The following is a 13418-nucleotide window of genomic DNA, read 5'->3' on the forward strand; positions in this document are numbered from 1 at the left end:
TGGACCTTCCGCCTCGGCCTGCTCGGGCCCACGGTCCCCACGGCCGCCGCTGCAGCCGCCCGCGTGTCGCCCCGCTCGGCGGTGTCGCCCCTTTCGGCTCTGCCCCGCGGCCCACGCTCCTACGCGGGCTTAGTGGCCAGAACCAAGTGTCCCACGGACGGTCCCACGCCTGTCGTCTTAGAGGCTGTCAACCCGAACAGCTCCCAAGCCATGGAGTCCTCGGTGTCCTGTCAGATATCACGCTCGGGGGTCTGTGTGTTGGATCTGGTGAGGATCGAAAGGAATGACGATTCTCCCCTGCAGCTGACCCGGAAGATGGAAGTCACCATCAATGCCACGGTTAAGGTCCACTGCCCAATCCAGAGGTTCTTTGGTCAGTATTGGAAACTCTATTCCGTGGCCTCTGTATCTGACAAGCCGGACTGGACTAAACCTTTGCAAAATCCACCTTTCAAGTCAGAGAACACTCCATCAAGTATACGTATCTCCACGCATTCTTTATCTTGGGGGGTGTATCTGCTTAATTTCTCCGTGTACATCGTCACACATGATCCAAAGATACCTCTGAAGAAAGACTCAGATTCCATCTATATCATCATTGTTAAAAGTCCCCTGCAGGCGGTTATTCCTGGGGATACCAACATCACAGTTAATTTCACAGATGGGCTGACTCTGAATGGAAATATGTCCTCTGATCCAGATGCAGAAAACCCTTTAGAGGGACTTCAATTTTTTTGGTACTGTACCACAGACCCAAGAAACTACGATGGACATGAAATTACAGTGAGGAGCAAGGAAGTCTGTCTCCCAGAGCAGGTTGATCTCAGGTGGACATGGGCCTCTGGTCCTATACTCACACTTTTGCCGGAAACACTTCACGGCGGCCGTGTGTATTTTTTCCGACTGGTGATCCAGAAGAACGACAGAACAGCGTTTTCTGATAGGGTGGTGCATGTGCTCCAAGGACCGGCACCTGTAGCAAGCATTTCATGTATTGAAAATTGTGATACAGTTTTGATTATATCAGAGAGATTTTCTTTGTCTCTAGAATGCCCACGTTGTAAAGCAGGCCGTGATGTCTATCGATGGTCCATTCTGTCGTCTTCAGGTGATAAGATGCCATTTGATTGGACGGGGCAAACAACAACAGGGCGGAATGGTGCATATTTGTCTGTAAAAGCTTTCGCCTTTCGGCGTTTCGTTGAAGATAAGTTTTGGATTTCTCTAAATCTAGCAACCTGGGGTGGATCGAGCTTGGTCTTAAGGCATCCCTTCGTTATTCACCACGTCCCTGAAACCACAGAATGCAAAATTGATCCAGCTGAAGGAATTGCATTCATTACTAAATTTGTTGTCCATTGTTGTAGTTTCAAGGATAAGAACATCGTTCTTACATATAAAATAATAGTTCCTGATGTGCATGGTTTTGGTGAAATCAGTTCTTTAAAAGAGAATAACTTTGGGTCCATCCTCTATTGGGGGAAGGATTGCACAGCGCCCCCTTCCTTTCTCCCTGTTGGTGTGTTAGCCAATCATTACGCCTTGAAAATACACGCTCAGGCATATAATACCTCTCTGGGAGCTTTTTCTCAGGTGACTTTGTACGCCACTGTACAGGCTCCCACTGACATAAACTCATCAAGGACTGTGCTGCAGGAGTTATTCAGTTCCACTGTGGGACCAGATTCATCACTGTCTACTTTGCTTCAACAGCAGGATTTTTTACCTGCAGGTTATTTAATGTATATTGTAGCTTCTGTCTTGAATAGCATGAAAACCGACTCACATCTGCAAGCTGACCAAATTAGACTCCGAGAACACCTTTTCAATCAGTCTTTCATTCTTCCTGTAAACACTGTGGTGGAAATTAGCCAGGTGGTCATGACTGTTACTAAATTAACGCAGAAAACCTCTGAGTTCTCCTCGCTTGCTCAGAAACTGGCCACGGTGAGGACTTGGCAAGCAAGCCAAGCCCTCCAAGAGTGTCACCGGAGAGATAAGCACATTTCTTCTGAGCAAATAGAAACTGTGAGCACTGGGATATTAACAAGTTTGTCTAATATCCTGAAACTGATGGTTCGTCATGAAGTGGTGGAAGAGCCTTTCCATGTCGTTGAATCTCTAGCAGAGACAGTACTGGCTGTGAAAGTGCCAGAGGACAAGACCACTGCAATGAGGACGTCCAACTTTAACATGTATGTCAAGAAAACGGAAAAGTGGAACGTTACCAAGTTTTTCAGCACTGAGAAACACTGTCGAAATTGTTTTTATCCAACCCTAAACGTGAGCAGCGTTCCTAGTCTGCCTGCCAACGCTCCAATCTCTACAATGTTTTGTGAGTTTGCAGATGACCCTTTCCCTTGGCTAAATTATGGGGAAAACATTTTGACCGAGGTGGTTGGATTCCGAATGACAGGAACCGAGGCCACCGGTGACGTGATTGAGATCACACCTGATGTAGTGGAAGTGTACCTCGTCAGAAAAAACTTGAGCTTTGGGACTTTTAATCTCACGGTGGGCCCCAGCAAGGAGTCTCCTAAAGTGAATGAGTCATTGAGAAAGACGACGGGGGCATTTAGCTTTAACGTGGACAGCAGAGCAGGGAAGGAGGTGTTGATCCACATTGTGACGGAAGTGGCCGTGTTGTTCACGGTGTTGGTGTATGCTGGCCATCAGATCACACCCACCGCTTTGATCGCCACCTACCTCGTGCCCCATCGCATCCCCCCAGTTGCCCAAGACAGTGACCTGTTTGACCCTGACTGTACAGTGACAGAGGCCCGTGTGGTTTGCCTTCCCCCATCCCTGTTGCGGGTCATAGCTCAGCGAACCAGCTCCTCTGAGCCTACCGTCACTGTGGTTCTGCAGGCACCTCATTTTGTCCTAGAGCCCAATGACAAGTTAGTGAGAATTTCTGTTTTCAGCACTCAATGCTTGGACATGTATGGGATCCAGAGCGATTGGAGAGAAGACACCTGCGTTGTCGGAGAGAAGACCACCTGGCGGAAAGTGCATTGTATCTGCAAGAACCCAGGGCGGGCCAGGCGGCAGCTGGACGCAATGAAACTAGCCAACCTTCACCTGCATACCCACTATTTGGCGGCCAAGGTGATCGTGGTCCCTAACCCCGTGGATCTACGATTAGAGGTCATCAGGAACGTGACCCAAAACCCCGTGACCCTCTTCACTGTACTTTTCATTATGCTCTTGTACATAGTCCTAGGGTTCTGGGCCTTGCACAGAGATGAAATGGACAAGTGTCTTAGGGAGCGTGTGGTAGTTCTCCCTGATAACGATCCTTATGATAAGGTATGTTACCTAGTCACCATTTTTACAGGAAGCCGTTGTGGGTCTGGGACCAGGGCCGATGTCTTTGTCCAACTGCAGGGAACAGAGAGTAGCAGCGACGTGCACTGTTTAAGCCATCCACAGTTTACAACCCTCTACCGAGGAAGCATCAGCACTTTCCTCCTAACGACGAAAAATGACTTGGGGGACATCCATTCCATCCGCGTGTGGCACAACAACGAGGGCAGTTCCCCTAGTTGGTATTTAAGTAGAATCAAAGTGGAGAATCTGTTCACCAGACACATCTGGCTGTTCATGTGCCGGGAGTGGCTTTCTATTGACACCTCTTTGGACAGAACCTTTCAAGTAACCCCCCCAGATAAGTCTCTCAAGAGAATGGATTTTTTCCTTACGGATTTAAGTTATAGGCTGGGGAGAAGCCACATGTGGTTCTCTGTTTTTTCTGGTGTCATCGCCACCCCGTTCAGTAGGCTCCAGAGACTGTCCTGTTGCTTAGCCATGTTGCTGTCCTCCCTTCTGTGTAATATTATGTTCTTTAATCTGAATAAAGAAAAAGAAGCGGAGTCACAAGAGGAGAAGTACCTCAGGTCGATGGTGATCGGGATGGAAAGTGTCTTAATTACCATCCCCCTGCAACTAATGATCACGTCTTTGTTCATCTATTCCCAGAGGAGACCTCCGGTGACCCTAAGGGAGGTCGCTCCTCGGAAGCATCCAGGGACGCCAGCAGCAAGTAAACACTGGGAAGAACGATTAGCAAAGTGGCACGCTCAGGAAACTGGCAACGAACGCTCCCGGGAGCCTGAAAAGCTTCCACCTACTAGGAGAAGTCCTGGACTTCCCAAGGCTTCTGTCAAGACCACCTCTAAAAGACGGCCCCAGCCCAAGCGAGCAGAAAGCAAGGTCTCCCGCACCCAAAGAAAAAATAAAAACGCCAATAACCCAAACGTTGAAGACAATCGAAGTGTTTCTCCTGGAGAGCACCCTCGCCAGCCCAATGCTACACCCCTCAAAGAGAAGACCAGGATTGTTCTGCCGCGGTGTTGCGTTTATGTCGCATGGCTCTTGGTTTTTGTCACTTGTACCATATCCTCATTCTTTATTGTATTTTACGGACTGACTTACGGCTACAAAAAGTCAATAGAATGGCTGTTTGCATCATTTTGTTGCTTCCTGCAGTCAGTTTTTCTGGTGCAACCATCTAAAATTATAGTCGTGTCAGGCTACAGAACAAGTAAGCCCAAGTATTGTAAAAACCTTCTGTGGGTCGGCCCCTGTCGCTACAGTGAGATCGAGCTGCAGAACATCACGCAGAACCCAGAGGAAATGCGCAGGCGCCGGCAGCACATCGTCCAGCTCCGAAGCTCGAGGATGTACCAGCCCCCCACTGAAGACGATATCACGATATTCAAGAGAAAGAAGAGGATCAAGAGAAGAGCTTTCCTGTTCCTGAGCTACATCCTCACTCACTTCGTGTTTCTGGCCCTCCTGTTGAGCCTGGTCACCCTCCTACACCACACCGACGGCTTTTACTATAATCGGTTTATTCGGGACCAGTTCTCTGTGGATCTGGCGTCGGTGACCAAGCCGGAAGACATCTATCGGTGGCTGAACAGCGTGCTGTTGCCTCTGCTCCACAACGACCTGCGTCCCACCTTTCTCCCTGAAAGCTCCTCTAAAATCCTCGGCCTGCCCCTGATGCGGCAGGTGAGGGCGCGACCTGGAGAGAAAACCTGTCTGCCTGCCAAACACTTCACGCAGGACAGCCTCAAAAGAGAGATTCACTGTCACCCCGAATACGGCACTGACCCAGAGGACACAAAAAGCTACTCCGGGTTGTGGAATAGAGTTAGTAAGCGGGCTATAGACAAGACTACGAAAGGATTTACTTACAAGCCTCGAGAAAAGAGATGGGTGTACCATTCCTATGGGCTGTTGCATACCTACGGGTCAGGAGGGTACGCGTTCTATTTTTTTCCGGAAGAGCAGCAGTTTAATTCCACACTGAGGCTCAGCGAACTCCAGGGAAGCCGTTGGCTGGATGAGAAGACATGGGCTGTGATCTTGGAACTAACAACTTTTAATCCAGACACCGCCCTCTTCTGCAGCGTCTCAGTCATCTTTGAGGTCTCTCGGGTAGGAGTCGTGAACGCTAGCCTGTCTGCGCACTCCTTCTCGCTTGCCGATCTCAACAGAAAAACTTCCGCAGAAATCTACTTGTACGTGGCCATCCTCATTTTTTTTTTTGCCTACGTTGTCGAGGAGGTCTACGTCATCACACAAGAAAGGTCCGCCTACGTGAAAAGCGTATATAATTTGCTCAACTTTGCTTTAAAATGCATCTTTACCGTGTTGATCGTGCTCTTTTTCAGGAAACACTTCTTGGCTGTCGGTATAATTCGGTTTTACCTGTCGAACTCTGAGGATTTCATTCCCTTTCATGCAGTGTCTCAAGTAGATCACGCCATGAGGGTGATTTTGGGTTTCCTGTTGTTTCTGACAAACCTGAAGACCCTCAGGTATTCCAGGTTCTTCTACCATGTGCGTCTCGCACAGAGGGCCATCCAGACTGCCCTTCCCGGCATCTGCCACATGGCACTAGTGGTGTCCGTGTACCTCTTCGTCTACATGACTTTCGGTTACCTGGCATTCGGGCAGCACGAATGGAACTACAGTGATATGACTCGCGCCACGCAGACAGTATTCTCCTACTGCGTTTCAGCTCTTCAGAACACGGAATTTTCCAGTAACCGGGTTCTCGGGGTCCTGTTTCTCTCATCTTTTCTGCTGGTGATGATGTGCATATGGATCAACTTGCTTCAGGCGGTGATTTTGTCTGCCTACGGGGAAATGAAGCAGCCCGTGTATGAGGAGCCCTCAGAAGAAGCGGAAGCAATGACCTACCTGTGTCACAGACTAAGAACTGCATTTGGCTTTCTGTCCTTCAAATCCAAGGCAGAAGACCAACCCAATTTCTTTGTCAACATGGTGTACGGGCAGCCAGAGAAGAACGACAGCCGGTACCTGGGGCTGAAGACCAGAAACATCAATGGGAAGAAAACGGTGTATCTCGTTGTGTGATCCATGACGGTTTCAAGGTCCACAGGCCGGCTTCTCTCAAACGCTCACTTTCTGGGATTAAGGAACGTTTAGTGGCTCACTTGTGCTTTCTACCCGTGTCCTTCACAATGCACACCCCCTACGTCTGGAAGTGTCCGCAGTCTTGGCCTCCCCGTCGGAACTGGAGGGCCAGAATGCAGTGCAGCCTCTACAGAGAGAGGAGGAGGACAGCCTGCGAGTCCTGGGTTGATTTCCCTGTGGCTGGGAAGCTGGTGTCTTTGGTACCTGCTGCAGTTTAGAAGGTTACAGACCCAGATTTGGGGTAGGGAGCTCAAAGGCCCCCTCAACCTCACCCCACCTTGCCGGAAGCAGCAGGAAAATCCTGCCCCTCCTCCCCGGGGCTGGGAGGCCAGCACTTGCGCTTCAGTGCCTCAGCCCCGCTGGCTCTTCCCTTTGCACACAGGGCTGCAGGGCCTCCCCCACCCTCCCAACTCCGCCGCCCACACTGCAGCTGGGCCAGGGCCTTGTGATGAGTCTCAGGAGTTGCCCTCGTGCCTGGGAATGCAGGGATGTGGACCTGGGGGTCAGAGGTCTGAAGCTTCCCATCTACTTAAGGCCACTGCGAGTGAAAGACGTAAAGTGTAATAACGTTTTCTGGCCATGAGACGTGACTTTTATTAAACAGCAGGAAGGTGTGGTGGGTGTGGGTTCACACTGAAAGATAGTAAATATTCTATATAATGTGTATAGCAATATATACATCCAGGATTTGGGCTTTGGGTTATTGATGGCCTGGTGGATTGTTTAGAAAACATTGTTTAAGAAAAATAGGCTAGCAGCTGTTGGATTTTCACTCCGAAACATGCTCATTTATGTAGATGCCACTTTAAGCTTGATCCGAATTAAATGTGAGATTTCTTCTGTGAGACCTGCAGTGATTCCTGTGAGGGGATGTGTACACCGATGGCTCCTGCCCTCAAAGTCGAGGGCCAGCAAAGGGGGACAACAGGCAGGTGGGCAGCTGCTCTGTCCCAGGTGTTCGTTACTCACTTGGCGCCCCCGTAGTCCTGTGCTGCACGGGAATGGTCATGGCACCCTGCACCTTGGCAGGTACGGGCACGCACACACGCACGTGTGCGTGCGTTCCATCGTTTCCTCCCCAGGGGAGGCCTGAGAACCTGGGTTGGGGGGTGGCCTTCTCTGCCAGCTGAGATAATGAAGAGGTTTTGTGACTCACCCGAGACCACCCACACGGTTAGGGTCAGAAGGTCAGTTCTGGGTTTTCTAACTGCCCTGGTGGGACGTCTCAGGTGTGGCTGGGATCTGGCCACCGGTTCCAAGTGAAGTGCACGGTTCATGGTTAGCACCTCTCATTACCACCTGACTTTTGAACAGGTTGGGAAGGCGTAAGCATGGGGGCCAAATGTTTACTTTTTCCTGGGGTCTGGTCAGGTGCAGTCACCCATGGAATGCGGAACGGGGGAGTGTAAGCCCCAGGTGATGTGCAGGCGACATGGGGCAGGCCTCGCCCTAGAGGCTTCGAAGACCGAGGCAGACAAGGCAGACTCGGGTACTCTGTGGCTGGGTACACCCAGACATTCTTCCCAAATTTAGGATCAGCTGAAGTCTCTACCCCTCTGGTGCTGTGGGAGGCCGAGGGTTACACTAATTGGCCTCGCCTCCCTGGAAGAAAGCCCCCAGGCCCGCATAGCATCTCATGATTGGGAGCTGTGAGTGACAGGGTCATAAAGGCAGGGTCCAGGTGGACCATCCAGGAACAAGGTGGGGGTGGGGGGTGGCGTGGGCTGAGTGATGACCAGGGACAGCAGCTGCAGGCCCCTCAAAGGAGACAAGACTGTCACCTTGTGGCTACAGCGAGAAGTCTAGCAGAGTCACAGGGCTGTTTCCACGCATACTGGGAGAGCGGGGTGTGCCAGGGGCCTTCTAATGATAGAGCAATGACAAGTATTTACATAGTTTAGAAATATTAGAGGTGCCAATTATAACATTGTAAGTGGGAAAATTAATAAAGGGACACCTCACTAAAATGGAGTCGGGAGGCCAGAAGTGGGGGCTCTCATGCACGTACCACTCAGGCCAACACAGATCCCAACGGGAAGAGAGGTACCATTCCTCTCCGGCAGGAAGCGATGCTACTTTACTAGGCAGCAGGAGGAAGGAAGGTTTTCTCCTCGCCTGACAACAGCCCAGCCAATAAGAGACTGTCATAACTCACACTAGATTTCCTACTCCCAGTTTCCTCCAATGGACAGTTTGTTTATAAAAGCCCCGCCCAACTTCCCTTTCTTCATAAAAAAAGTTCCCTCTCCTTTGCTTTACCAGACTTACGCGTCCCAAACTGCAATTCTTTGCTGCTCCCAAATAAACCCATTTTGCTGGTAAAAATAACCGCTGGTGAAAACAAAACTGGCTGTTTTATTGTTTGAGGTTAACATCAGGAAAACAAAGTAACGAGACAATCAAAATTTAGAAGGTCATTTTCACAGGACATGGCAACAATTTCTAAAGGAGTCTTTTAAGACGCCTTTGTTCCCATCAGTTTCCAGGGATGGGTTAGGCATATTCCAGAACAAGTTGGAAACAGTTATGAATACCCTCCCAAGTCTGTAATGCACAGGAAAACCACATAAATGTTCTTGGATTTGTTCTCCATGTAGCCCCTTATTAACTCAGAGTATTAGAACAAGTTTTAGATGCATAGAGATGGCTCCATCTGAAGCTCCATGTCCTTCATCTACCTCAAACCCTTTTACCAATTATGAAGACTTGCATTTGTAAGGCCTGCTTCTGTATGTATATTATACTCTTAAATATTTACTTCAAAGCTATACACCGTTAAAGGCATTTTGTCCATTGCAATAAATTCAGGTCTGTCCATGCATCCTCCCTCCACCACTCCACAGAGGGCCAGCCTTTCCCTTGAACCAGAAGAAACCTCCAGTGTCTCTTGTCGTGGAAGACTTCATCTGGGTACTGGTTACACTGCTGTACTTACTTTGTGAGAATTCGTCTTGCCGCACACTTAGGAAGTATCTACTTTTCTGAACGTACGTTACGCTTTTAAGAGTTTACTTAAAAAACTAAGGCCTGCTTCTGGAATTTCATTAGCACTAAAATAAAAGTGCCAGCCTTTGGACGTTAATTTTACTGGCAGAAATGGAGAAACGGATGAATAAGATTGGACTTAACAGTGAAATGAGGTATGTAAGGAATTAATCCTCCAGAGTTGCCCCCTCCTGTCACTGCTGTTAGCAACGCTTTGCTTTAGATTCTAATCTGCATTCAATTCCTTATTTTTCAATTTTCAAATTTCCTTTCTCAGGCTTCACTTGAATATAATACTTGTTTAGTGTCATGATTTTTAAAAAGCTTAATCGTTTAAGACAACATTTATACAAGGTCTTATAAGTCCTGCCACAACATCTAGGTAGCTATATTCCCTGGCAAGGCCACCCCTAACGTCGTGGGGTCCAGGCAGGATGACAAGGTTTAAAACAAGTTTAAAGGTTATAAAACAAGTTTACAAACCATTACATAAAATATGTAATAGCCGCCTATCTTGACACCCACACTTTCATAAGGGCAAAATTAAAAATGATTCGTAATGCTATGGTTTTTACATAGATGAAAATGGGCAAAATACCAAAGATAACTGAATTACTATTGTGTACCTCTGGGTGTTCTGTTGGTGGGCCACTGATCTTTGGATGAGTAAAAAAACATACATAATCCATAAATTATTGTGTGTGTATTCCATAAAGTTTATTTTTCTTGAATTCATTTCAGGAAAATCATCGTGTTGCTAACAAAGATTTTCACGTAACTGTGTTGTATTCACAATAGTGCCAAGTTAGACAAACTTTCCTGAGTCTCTCCCGTTGCGGAGCACAGGCTCCGGACGCGCAGGCTCAGCGGCCATGGCTCACGGGCCCAGCCGCTCCGCGGCATGTGGGATCTTCCCGGACCGGGGCACGAACCCGTGTCCCCTGCATCGGCAGGCGGACTCTCAACCACTGCGCCACCAGGGAAGCCCCACCCAGTACTTTTTAAGTTTTTCACCTTTCACCTTTTTCAGCACTGGGATTTTATAAAGAAAACTGAAAGCTGCAGTGGGTTGCTCACTTTGTCTAAATGTCTGTCGGATAGAGACTGATGATCCACAATGGTCAGAAAACAGTCTCTGTGGAAATCAGTATTGGGATTACTTGTGCACGACTCTTCTTCAGACTCCAGTAGATGTTACTGTTTCCTAGTTCTAACTTCCCTACGTTGTATTTGAATGTCATTTTAGTGGGTTTTTAAAAAAAATGCACTTTATTTTTTAGAGCAGTTTATGTTTACATCAAAATTGACAGGAAGTTGCAGAGATTTCCCATATACCTCTGCCCACACACAAGCATAGCCTCCCCATTGTCACCATCCCCTGCCAGAGTGGAAGATCTGTTGTAACTGATGAACCCACACTGGCACACCATAATCACTCAAAGTCCATAGTTTACATTAGGGTTCACTCAACGTTACACATTCTATGGGTTTGAATAAATGTATAATGACATATCCACCATTATACCATCATATAGAGTACTTTCACTGCCCTAAAAATCCTGTGTCCTCAACCTTTTCATCCGTCCCTCCCCCCAACCCCTGATCATTTCAGTATCTCCAATATTCTGCCTTTTCCAGACTGTCATAGAGCTGGAATCATACACTATGTAGCCTTTTCACATTGGATTCTTTCACTTAAGTCACACGCACTTACGTTCCCTCCATGTCTTTTCATGGCTTGATAGCTCATTTCTTTTTAGTGCTGAGTAATATTCCATTGTCTGGATGGACCACAGTTTATTTATCCATTGACCTACTGAAAGACATGTTGGTTGCTTCCAAGTTTTGGCAATTATGAGTATGAATAAAGGTGTAATAACCATGTGTGCAGGTTTTTATATGGACATAATCTTTCGACTCCTTTGGGTAAATATCAAGGAGCATGATTGCCGGATCACATGGTAAGAGTATGTTTGTTTTGGTAAGAAACTTCCAAACTGTCTTTCAAAGTGGCTGCACCATTTTGCATCCCCACCAGCCATGAATGAGAGTTCCTGCTGCTCTACATCCTCGCCAGCATTTGCTGGTGTCGGTGTTCTGGATTTCGGCCATGCTAATAGGTGTGCAGTGCTATCTCATTGCTGTTTTAACTTGCATTTCCCTGATGACATAGGATGTGGCACATCTTTTCATATGCTTGTTTGTCATCTGTGTATCTTGTTTGGTGAGGTGTCTGTTAAGGTCTTTGGCCCATTCTTTAATTGGGTTGTTTGTATTATTACTGTTGAGTTTTAATAGTTCTTTGTACGTTTTGGATAACAGTCCTTTGTCGTATATACCTTTGGCAAATACTTTCTCTCATTCTGTGGCTTGTCTTTTCATTCCCTTGATTTAGTGCTTATGTCACATGCAGTTTCTTTTGGGAAACCATTTTTTTCTAAAGCTTTATTAGATAGTTTCCATCCTTTTGGATTTTTTGGTAAGTTTTTTCTTATATTAATAACTGTGGACAGCTCAAATCAAAATTAACTTTATTTTCTGACAAAGTCCATGATTTGCTCTTTGAATATTATTTCACGTTAACTCTTCCAGTGCAGCTCATAACTTGTCTAAACTGTCTAATGGCTTTGACAGCATTCGTGGGTTAACCAGTCATGTATCTCAGAGTGGATTTAGGTCAAATTTTAAATGCTTTATCAAGTGGCCCATCTTTGGGCAGATCCAAAAATAAAAACCAACAGTATGTAATCTTTGAATTGATGAAAAGAGTGCCATTGCTGTAAGCACAGTTGAGGTCACATGCTCTAGTAGCAAAATGTAAGGGCTCGCTAATTCTTGAGGCTCACGGCAGGAGCCGCTCTGGCTCAAGTCCAGAAATAATTCTTGTTGCCAGCATTACTAAGACACCTTATATAATCCTTATTTCTCGATTCCCCAAAGGAAGAAGTCCCAGACCTCAGGGCTGCTGGCTTCAGAATCATCCCCTAGCCCCGTAGAATGGTGCCCCGAACACACACGAGTAGAGGGGCCAGGAGTGGGGTGGGACGGCCACTGCAGGTCTAAGGAAGCCCTTGTCTGAGCTTCGGGACGGGGAGCTTGGGGTCCAGTGCAACTTTTGGTAGCTGACGTGGTTGGTGCTGCAAGGTGAAGACCTGGAGGTTGAAGGATGGTGGTCCCCGATGACAACGGGCATTGCAGGCCACTTAGGCCACTTTAAGGCTTTGTTGGAGTACAGTGACAAGTCCCGGCAGCACACAGCTTTTAAAGGTCGCAGGAAGCCACAGGGCTCATTTTGAACCCATTCTGTCTGTTGCCTTAGGGCACACAGTAATCACTGCCTGCGGCCCTGGCCCCAGGCCCCGGAGGCTTCCGTCCTAGTTGGGGGACGGGTAGCATAAGAACTAAGAGCAGGACATTTCGGTCCAAAGCTCGCGGTGAGAGAAACCACGTGGGGATGGAAATGCGGCTGGGGCCGGGTTATCTGTGGGCCGCGCACCGGCGGCACCGACTCTGTGGAGCCCGGTGGGAAACCCAGAAAGAAGCTGAGAGTCTTGGAGCAGCCAGGACATCAGGCCACATCGCCGTGAGATAGCCAGGTGCTGCCCAGCCGCTGCCAATCCCGAGAGATTGGGTACGGGAAGCCGCAGCTAGACGGAGGACGAGGCGGAAGTCCGCCACGAGGCCCCGCCCCGCGACTCACCGCGCACGCGCCGTGGGCTCGGCGGGGCGGCGGCGGCGGCGGCGGCGTTGTTGTTGACGAGTGGCGTGGTGAGTGGCGCGGCCTGGCGGCTTGACGGGGACGTGTGCGGCCGCGCCCGGGTCCCTCCTGGTGCGTCTCGTGCGTCCGGCTCGGCCTGGGCGCCTCCGCGGAGGCCTGCGGGGTTCCGAGCGGCTTCCCGCGGCGCTGGGGGCGGGCCGCGGAGCATGCGCCCCGGCTCATCCCCGGTCCCGCCCGGACCGCGCGGCGGCGCGGAGCCTTCCGC

General features: G+C 48.7%; 1 protein-coding gene across 1 annotated transcript in view; it reads left to right on the forward strand.

Annotated features, from left to right (window-relative positions):
* PKDREJ (polycystin family receptor for egg jelly) overlaps window positions 1–7266 on the forward strand; it is a 7460-nt gene extending 194 nt beyond the window's left edge. Inside the window, exon 2 of the mRNA XM_024737399.1 lies at window positions 56–7266. Coding sequence (XP_024593167.1) covers window positions 56–6390 — 6335 coding nt within the window. The 3' untranslated portion in view covers window positions 6391–7266. The remainder of the gene's footprint in view (window positions 1–55) is intronic.
* The last annotated feature ends 6152 nt before the right edge of the window (window positions 7267–13418 follow it).

The sequence above is a fragment of the Neophocaena asiaeorientalis genome, unplaced genomic scaffold (genome assembly GCF_003031525.2).
Source record: "Neophocaena asiaeorientalis asiaeorientalis breed wild unplaced genomic scaffold, Neophocaena_asiaeorientalis_V1.1 scaffold242, whole genome shotgun sequence".
In the NCBI taxonomy this organism is placed as follows: domain Eukaryota; kingdom Metazoa; phylum Chordata; class Mammalia; order Artiodactyla; family Phocoenidae; genus Neophocaena; species Neophocaena asiaeorientalis.